Source organism: Gossypium arboreum, chromosome 1, assembly GCF_025698485.1.
Source record: "Gossypium arboreum isolate Shixiya-1 chromosome 1, ASM2569848v2, whole genome shotgun sequence".
NCBI classification, from domain to species: domain Eukaryota; kingdom Viridiplantae; phylum Streptophyta; class Magnoliopsida; order Malvales; family Malvaceae; genus Gossypium; species Gossypium arboreum.
The window spans coordinates 8,324,530-8,334,692 of record NC_069070.1 but is presented as its reverse complement, the minus strand read 5'-3'; the positions used below and the strand labels follow the sequence as shown (position 1 = coordinate 8,334,692).

Sequence of the window (10,163 nt, the reverse complement as noted above, 5' to 3'; positions counted from 1 at the left end):
TATTAATAAGTTTCATTATTTTATATCGGGAAATAAATAAAAAAAAGAATTGGATTCTTTTGTTGCTAATCCATTTTTTGTTAGTGATTTTGGCTTTTATCTTACGCTCTTTCCTATCCGAGATGATTTCGACATTATAGTCCAATAATTATTGTTGCTTGTAATTTTTGTTAAAATTTGTCAATTATATGCAAATTTTGACGAAATACTAACAATGTTAATGAGTGGATTGTAATTTTTAAATCAGAAAAGAGAGTTAAAATTTTAACTTTTAAGTATAAGGACTAAAAGTTAAATTATGTCAAAGTACAGGGACTAACAGCATATTTTAAGCATATATATTTCAAATTTTGTGAAACTCGACTAATAATATAAACCCCTTTCTTAGTCAACGCCCCCACCACTCACTTCACCCAAAACATTAATAAAGTTAAAATAAATAATAAAAGCATAAAAACACTAATAAAATGGAACCCAAAAGAAAGTGTTTTTTTTTTCTTCAATTTGAAAAGCTTCTCTCTTTCTTCTTGCCAAAAGTCAACGCCTTTCTTCTTCACCTTCCTCTTCTTATCTTCTTTCTCTTTTCCCCCTGAAAATTTAAGAGCAAAATAAAAGAGAGAAAAAGGGAACACAAATATATTGAATTTTTATTTTTAATTCTTTTGGGGGGTTATGGGTAACGGTTTCGGCAAGTTAAGCGTGTGTTTCACCGGCGGCGGCGGATATGGCGGTGGGGAAGAAGCTCGACGTCGGAAGGAAATCTCCATGTTGCTATCGGATCCCCTCGACGAAGGCCTTGGCCACTCCTTTTGCTACGTCAGACCCGACCCAACCCGACTCTCTTCGTCCAAGGTCCATTCCGAGGAATCCACCACGACTTTCCGTACGATCTCCGGCGCCTCCGTCAGCGCCAACACGTACACGCCGCTCTCGACGGCGCTGGTGGACCCGTACGTCAGCTACAGCAACGGCTGCTTCGATAGGGCGGCGGCTTTCGAGAGCACCACATCGTTTTCCTCGATCCCGCTGCAGCCGATCCCTAAGAGCTTGATAAATTCTTCCGGTCCCATGTCCGGTAGCCTAGTTTCAGGTTCGGGTCCCTTGGAAAGAGGGTTTATGTCGGGTCCGATCGAGAGAGGGTTCATGTCGGGTCCCCTCGATAATGTTAATAACAATTACAGTCGTGGGTTATTTTCGGGTCCACTCGAAAAAGGCTTCTCCGATCAGTTTCAAAGAAGCTTTTCCCATGGCGCTTTTGCTTTTAAACCCAGATCGAGAAAAGGGTCTTTAATTCGGATCCTCCAAAGAGCAATCTCGAAAACCGTTTCTCGCGGCCAAAACTCTATCGTTGCTCCGATTAAAGGTGTCGTTTCAATTAAAGAACCCGAATGGATAATCGGGTCCGAAAAGAACCCGATTCCCCATCACAACGAGAATTTAACCGTCAGCAGCTTGAATCTGAGCAGCGAAGGTAGCTTAGACGACGAGGAGTCAATGGAAAGTCAAAATCTTCAATGGGCACAGGGGAAAGCCGGCGAAGATCGGGTACATGTCGTTGTTTCGGAGGAACATGAGTGGGTTTTCGTTGGGATTTATGATGGATTCAACGGCCCTGATGCTCCTGATTATTTGTTATCAAATCTTTACTCCAATGTTCATAAAGAACTCAAGGGTTTATTGTGGGATGATGGATTCGAACAAGCCCCTGCAACTTCCCCTGAAGATGAAAAACAGAGCAATGAACTAGAATCAGCTAAGGGTTGTTCATATGATGCTTGTTCCCGATGTTTAGAGCAAGAAGATGCCAATTTTGATTCGAATTCAATCTCGAAATCAAAGAAAGGAAAGAACTCGAAGTCAAAAAAGTACAAAGGCGCAGCGATGAATAGGTGGGAAGAGAATCAAAGGAGGTGGAAGTGTGAATGGGACAGGGAAAGATTAGAACTTGATAGGAAGTTAAAGGAACAGCTTAGTCGAAACAAGTCGGGCGGATCAAGATCGATGGCGATAAACCACGGGGACGTATTGAAAGCTTTGTCTCAGGCTTTGATGAAAACAGAGGAGTCTTATTTGGATATAGCAGATAAGATGCTGATGGAGAACCCAGAGCTGGCTTTGATGGGGTCTTGTGTGCTTGTTATGTTGATGAAAGGTGAGGATGTTTATGTGATGAATGTTGGGGATAGTAGGGCAGTTTTGGCTCAAAAAACTGAGCCTGATTATTGGTTAGGCAAAGCTAGACAAGATTTGGAGAGGATCAATGAAGAAACATTGCATGATCTTGAAGGTTTTGATGGTGATAGATCTAATGTAATCCCTGATTTAACTGCATTTCAGCTTAGTGTGGATCATAGCACCAGTATTGAAGAGGTAAAAATTTCAGCACAAAAACAAATGATTTAGATACCCTTTTTTTTCCCTCTCTTTGTCATTAATGATGGATTTTGATTTATCTCAGGAAGTTCAAAGAATAATTGATGAACATCCGGACGATGCGTATGCATTGATGAACGACCGAGTTAAAGGTTCTTTGAAGGTCACTCGAGCTTTCGGGGCTGGTTTCCTCAAGCAGGTAACTCTCTGTTGTCTAACTTTTATGATCAAACTACATCAGATTGGATTTGGGTTCCTTTGTGTTTTGAGAAAATGAACATGTTTGGTAAACTTTTGGGCATAAAGGTTTGCCTTTTTTTAAGGAATATTGTCCAGAAATGGCCTAGTTTAAAGTTGATTCTTTGGAGCATCATTTTAGAGAACAGCAATCACATGTGGAACATTAGTATATTATAGTTATAATCATGGTTATTAAATGGGACACATCAGAAAATAAAAAAGAGAGGATGTGGTACTAAGAACTATTGTTTACAAATTGGTCAAGTTAAAGCTGTCAGTCCAAAAGAATATGGCTTTTCCAAAAAGAAGAACCGGATGATATTCTGCAAGTAGATTGAATAGCATACATAGAAATAGATCTTTTCTTTTCCCTTTTCCTGAAAAAAAAAAAAATCGATGTGCCTCAGGATTGTTTCTTTCCCTTTCTGCAATGTGGACCATATAGGAACTTAGAATTTGATTTTTTTTTCCGAATTCTTTCCATTTCTGATGACGGTCGTTCTCGGTTTCAACTTGTGGCAGCCTAAATGGAATGATGCATTGCTAGAGATGTTTAGAATTGATTACAAAGGAACTTCTCCATATATCACTTGTGTTCCATCTCTCCACCACCACAAATTAGGTCCCAAAGACAGATTTTTGATACTTTCTTCTGACGGCCTCTATCAATACTTAACGAACGAGGAAGCCGTCTTCGAGGTCGAACATTTCATCACCCTGCAACCCGAAGGTGATCCCGCTCAGCATCTTGTTGAGGAAGTGCTGTTCCGTGCAGCCAAGAAAGCCGGTACCTACTCTATAGTAGTCTCATTTTCATCTTTGTTCCTCATTTCACTAAAAAGCACTCAAAACTCAATATACTTGTTCTTGGTTATTGCAGGTATGGACTTTCATGAGTTACTCGAAATACCACAAGGGGATCGACGGCGGTACCATGACGACGTTTCCATCATAGTTATTTCATTAGAAGGAAGAATATGGAGATCTTGTGTATAAGTAGACAAAAAAAAAACAGATAGAAAATATAGAGATATCTGCTAAAAGAAAGTCCAAATTTCCTTTTTTTGAGTTTTTTTTTTCCTGGTCACCATTGTAACATAGCTATTAAGTTCCTCAAAGACACTGAGGAACTTAGTTGTGAAATGTGCAGGGTGGTGAAAAAGGGGTGTAAAGGTGTAAAAGCTGGTTCATGTTGATTATATAAACTGTCATAAAAATTGTAATTTTCTACTAATAAATGACAATTCCTTTTGAAAAAAAAAAAAAAAAAGGAGGGGGGGTTTGCCCTTTTGTGTTTTGTTTTTCATCCCCAGTCACTTTCTATGGTTCATATATGTAAACTGTTGTGCTATCAGCATCTGCATCTTTTGCAACATTCTTTTAGTGAACAATCCAATACTCCAATGGTTTTATCAAAAGTGAAATTTGTCTGTGGTCTATATTCTCTATGGTTGATATGAACACCTTTTTTTTTTTTAATTTTCCTGGAGAATCTGAGCAAATATTGAAACTGGTTTTGTGCCACATCAAAAAGCCTTCAATCTTTGGGATTCACCCTTAGTAGCATCTAAAAAATCTGGGTTTTATTTGTTATGAAAAAAAGAAAAAGAAAACTAATTTTATCTTTTTCTTCAACATTAATACTTAGTGGTCTAATTATGATTTTAGTCATATTCAACCTTATCAAATTACCATAAAATTCTAAAAGGGATCAAATTATACAAAAAATTAAAGTACAGGGATTAAAACCAAAATTTTAACGTAGTAATTAGACCATGCCTGAATAACACCTCAACATTTAGCCAATGGAGGCAAGTTAAAACTGAAAGATGTTAGATGTAAAATTGATGATGATTTCAAATCTCAGTCTGCAGACAATTATGACTGCTTTTCCCCACAGTCAGCAGCTGAAGCAGAAGGAGATGTATATATAAAAATTAAATGAAGTTGAATTAATTCCAAGCATCAAAGCAATGAGAGTGTGAAGTACTTCATTTCTGTACATTTATTGATTTTGAGAAGGTCTTAAACAATGTAGGTGAAAGTCATGAATGAACCTCTACAACCCCACCAACCCACCCAAAACCACACACCCCCATTAAATGAAGTACTAAAAATAAAAAAAATACAAAAACCCCTTTTTATGCAGAGCAAAGAAGAAGAAGAAGAAGAAGATGAAGAATGAACTGAAAACCCTCAGCATGAAGTAAGTGGTGTGAATTTATATCTGTCAATGGATGAGTCCACGTAGCAAAGGGGATGAGGTGTGTATTACTACATAACAGGACCCTACTTCACTAAAGATAAAAGTTTTGCCCCATAATATGTCATAACTGCTAACCACTTTGGAATTGGAGAGTAAATGCATTGTGAATAGGAAGGGGAGAGTTTGGTTTGGTGGTTGCTGAAATTCATCTCGGTCACCCATAAACACCACTCATTTTTCTTTGTTTATATAACCCAATACTACTTTCTATTTTTGTTTTCAACGATTTAATTATTAAAATTTGATCGAATTTAGTTAAATTAAATTATGTGACACTTTTAAAACAAAAAAAAATTATTCATATGATCAACTTAAAACCACGTTCAAGTTATGTAAATAACAAAAAGTGAGAGAAAATATCAACTTCCTTTTTACTTCTTTAATTAGCGTCGAAAAAACTTACAACCTCATATTTAATATTTTCATTTAGTTATTTGGAGACCTATGCATGTAATATTGGTCATGCAAACAATTTTTTTTCTTAAAAATGGAAAATAAATAGAATTCCTTTGGAATTGTAGTTTTAACTATTAAATCAAAAGTGTAGAAACACTAAATTAATGAGAATAAAAGTAGAAAAGTTAAATGTTAAATATAAGAAGAGTACAGGGACTGAAAATAGAATTAAATCTCGATAAAAACTGTAGCGGCCATTTCCACAGCAGCTAGGCCAGAACGTGGGCTGTCAGCTTATGAATGCTAAAAGATCCAAAATTGAATTGTTGGCAGGTCCTAGGGTTGGGTCAGTTTGATACTTTGATTTTCATTTTGGGCTTCTTTTTTTAAGACAAAAAATTAGTTAATTTTGAGTTAGTCATTGTCACCAACCTAAAAGTCGGATATTGTTATATATCAGTTTTAGGTCTTGATTTAATTATAACTATTGTTATTGTATCAATAAAGATGTAAATTTTTCGATTCAATTTTAACACGGTTGATATTGGTAGTGTTACTAGTACAGGAGGATATGAGTTCGAGTGTGTTGAAGCATGTTTATCTTCTTATTTAAGAGTTGAGATAAATTATGGATAATTCTAAACATTATATCAACTTAAAAATTTATTAAAAAATTATAAAAATTCAAGAATAAATTAAAAAAAAATCTAAAAAAAGGGTAAAGTTCTAAAAGTTTATAAAAACAAAATACCTAGAGAGCGATATGAAAAAGAAATTTTTTATATTAAAAATTTGAGATTAATTGTGCACGTGAAATGTTATTTTTAAAATTGAACATGATTACCTGACTAGATCAATTGGATCAGGAACCGGTCAGGTATTAGTGCAGAATAAGGGGTTAGACCAATTGACCTACAAGCTAGTACGACCTAACAATGGAACCGTTTTCTCTATTTTTAATATATATTTTTAACAATTTAATCAACTGAACCGGATAAAACGGTTGGACCAAGAACAATTGATTTGAACAGTTCTATTATCAATCCAATTTTAAAAACATAAAATGAAAATATAAAATTATTATAAAAAAATTGAAATATTTTAAAATACATGTCATTATTTCATTGATTGTAAATATAAAATTAAATGTGTCAACCAAATGCCTAAAAGGTTTCTAATTTAATTAACGATTTCTAAATTCTAAGTAGTAATTAATTCCAAAAATGTTAAGATAAGTTGAGAAGTTGGAAGGCTAAAATCATTCTCCAAACTCAACATGATTCAAAATATAAATTTCAATTGATGTTAAGCTGCTCATATTTGTACATGTTTAAATCAAACTTATTTTATTTGTTTAAATTAATATGTTATTATTATTTAATATTTCCTAAATATATATATTATTAAAATTTTAAGCATAAATGAATTTATATATTTTTAATATTTACGTAATAGTAATATATTTCTTTTCTTATGATATAAATTACATATTATATAAATATATATATATATTATAAATTGAAAATTGAGTAAGGTGGAGTCATGAATATTGTGGCTCGAGTTTGACACGTATATAAAAGTTTTATTCTAGTTGTTTGTCTATGTACTATTTGTTTATTTGAAATTTAATCCTCTTATTCTTTTTATGTAATAATTTTAGTACAATTGATAATACTATTATAGAATGTTAGCTTAAATTAGGAGTGATCTAATTCAGTGAAGGCTTATTTGACTTCAGTTATTAAATAAAGTATGAGTAAAATACGTGTAGATACTTTAGTAATTAATTTTTAATTGTCGATGGACCGTTTTCAAAAAATAGAGAGCCATTTCCTCTAAAATACTGGTGTGTTAATTTAGAATATCAAAATTATAATATTTCAAGATATCAAGATTTTGATGGATTCAAGTATTTTTTCCGCATTTAGTCTTGTCCTTAACTTGTTCTTGATGATCTGATATGACAGATACTTGTTTTTCGAATTTATGTTAAAAATATCAGGGTTTTAATTTTTTTTTTGAAGAAATTAATATAAATCATACCGTAAAAAGATGTTTGTGAGATGGGATTAAATGTATAATTCCATTGAGAATCTAATTTAATAGTTGGATGTATATATAAATTAATTAATTGCGCACAAAGCTTTTACAAATTCTGGTACATTTCAATGTGCGATTAGGCACTTTGTCATTGAATTCGATTTCCTTTTTCTCTTTTTTTCTTTTCATACAACTACTTTGCAAATGTTAGAATCTGTATCTATGTATATATTTGTGCGATTACTTTTTTCTTTTTGCTCAATTAACTTTGCAATATTCGATAAGAAATGTTTTGGTATTTTGGTGGACTGTGTCACATTTTGTTGGATTCAAATTTTAATTGATTTTTAATGGTTTTTTAAATAAAATTATGTTATTACTTTTTAAATAAGATTGAATAAATTGGTTAAAGGTTAAATCAGTTAAAAATTAAGGTTTTCGGTTTTTGATTGCAACATTTAAATAATTTTATTTTGGGTTATTTTAGAAATGATAGCGCAATCAAAATTTTCAATTTTGACCTTTGGCTATTATGGAAATATTAAATTTGAATATTTGTATGTTTATATATATATATATATATATATATATATATAATAACTTGGTTAAAACAATAAGTTGTCAAAGTAACCTCTGTTGTTGAAATTATTTCGTTTTAAAATATGAAAATTGTGTGCATGTAACTTAAGCCATATTAATATTTATTGATCCAAAAGAAGGTTAATATTTAACAAAATTACATGTGCAACTGTGGTAATAAACATGTGACGATTATTCGATTTTATATGTAAGTAATAAATTGGCCCAAAGGAAGATTTTTTGTTTGACATGTTCTTATTGTTAGTGTTTGATTACTACAACAACATCTTACTTACAAGTTAATAGTTTGCCCAAAGATAAAATATTAATGGAGTGTTTGATATCTTGAGATGGAGTTTACTTTTATTCAAATTTATTAGTTTGGTTTATATTTGAAGACTAATGTGAGCTTATTTTGTTTGATTCAACTACTATTATACTTGCCAACTTCATTGAATGAATTGAAACATTCAGGGGCATTATGTTCAACAAGATTACCATTGCTAAACAATTCACGGTCAACATTGAAAAAAGTTTTGTCAAGAATAACAAAACTAAAATTGATACATTCTTAAAAAAATGTAACTTTAATGTGGTATACAAAGAAAAATACAAAAGTTGTGGATATGATACAACAAAAGAAACACCCAAATGATTCAACTAATGATGGTTGTTTATCTTGTGGTGCGAAAGGTGCACTACTTAATTTTGTTTGTTCTAAGGTTAATTTAACTTTGATACCTAGACACACTTGGTGGATAGATTTCAGTGCAACAACTCACATTAGTGTATCTTTGCAACGTTGTCAAAACTACCGAAAGCGAAATGATGGTGAAAATACATCTATATAGTCGACGATGATTTGGCAGAAGTTGAAGCAATAGGAACTTTTAGATTATTATTAAGGACAAAATTTTATTGGATTTGAATGAGACTTTTGTTGTACCATCTTTTTAGGCGAAACTTGATTTCCATTTTAGCATTGGACAAATTCAATTATTCTTGTTCATTTGGAAATGGAAAATTTTGTCTCTTTCATAATTCAAAATTAGTTTGATTGTTCTTTATCAATTTATGATAACCTATATTTATTTGAAACTATTACTTCATTTAATAGATCCTTACATACCATCATAATAGGTAAGAAATACAAATTAACCACTAAGAATTTGGTTTCGTTATGGCACAAGAGATTAAGTCATATCTCTAAAATAAGAATTAAGAGACTTGTGTCTGACGGTATTCTCAATCCCCTTGATTTTTTGAATTTTTATGTGTGTGTTAATTGTATTAAGGGGAAACTAACAAATATTAGGAGAGTTGGTGCTAACAGGAAACTAGACATATTAGAACTAATACACATAGATATTTGTGGACCATTCCCTATGGCTTCTTGGGATGATTTTTTCACAATATGACTACCTTAATCTCATTAATGAGAAATCACAATCGTTTGATATGTTTAAAAATTATAAGGCTGAAGTTGAAAATCAACTTGGCAAAAGAATTCAAAGCGTTAAACCTAACTGTGGTGGTGAATATTACGACAGATGTGACGGTGTAGATGAACAACGTCTAGGACCATTTACGAAATTCTTAGAGGAAAGTGGTATCGTCCCGTAGTACACTATGTCAGATTCACCCACTATGAATGGTGTTATTGAAAAAAAAAATAGAACACTTAAGAACATGGTAAAAAGTATGATTAGTCATTCCACATTGCCTAAATCACTATGAAAGAAGCATTAAAGATTGCAGTGAAAGACTCTTTTAGGATTATAATGACTTTAGTGGCACATTTTGACCTTGAGCTACATCAGATGAATGTCAAGACTGCATTTCTAAATGGTGAAATTGATGAGACGATTTATATGGTGTAGCTAGAAAACTTTGTGCCTAGTGATGTAAAGTCAATGATTTGAAAATTAAAGAAATCCATCTATGGGCTTAAGCAAACATCTCGTCAATGGTATTACAAAATTCACCAAGTGATTATCTCATTCAGTTTTGAGATAAATTTAGTTAATGATTGTATATACCGCAAGTTTAGTAGGAGTAAATATATATTTTTTTGGTTTTACATGTTGATGACATATTGCTTGCCAATAATGATATAGGCATGTTACATGCAACCAAGAGATTTCTATCAAGGAATTTTGAGGTGAAAGATCTTGGTGGTGCAACTTTTGTTTTAGGAATCCAGATTTATTGAGATCGTTCTCGAGGTATTCTTGGATTATCATAAAGGGCCTATATTGGAAATATATTA

The 10,163-nt window shown here is 32.5% G+C and overlaps 1 protein-coding gene across 1 annotated transcript; it reads left to right on the top strand.

Annotated features, from left to right (window-relative positions):
- The first annotated feature begins 446 nt into the window (after nucleotides 1–446).
- LOC108480160 (probable protein phosphatase 2C 4) lies at nucleotides 447–3,851 on the top strand. The gene is made up of 4 exons (XM_017783057.2): nucleotides 447–2,370; nucleotides 2,459–2,572; nucleotides 3,136–3,400; nucleotides 3,494–3,851. Exons 1-4 carry the CDS (start codon nucleotides 673–675, stop codon nucleotides 3,607–3,609), a joined length of 2,193 nt encoding a protein of 730 aa, XP_017638546.1. The 5' UTR covers nucleotides 447–672; the 3' UTR covers nucleotides 3,610–3,851.
- The last annotated feature ends 6,312 nt before the right edge of the window (nucleotides 3,852–10,163 follow it).

Bases quoted from the DNA above. Each gene is read 5' to 3' on its own strand.
- LOC108480160 (XM_017783057.2), top strand. From the start codon at position 673: ATGGGTAACGGTTTCGGCAAGTTAAGCGTGTGTTTCACCGGCGGCGGC. The intron at 2,573-3,135 runs GTAACTCTCTGT...AACTTGTGGCAG, and splicing joins GGGCTGGTTTCCTCAAGCAG to CCTAAATGGAATGATGCATT. The intron at 3,401-3,493 runs GTACCTACTCTA...TGGTTATTGCAG, and splicing joins CCGTGCAGCCAAGAAAGCCG to GTATGGACTTTCATGAGTTA.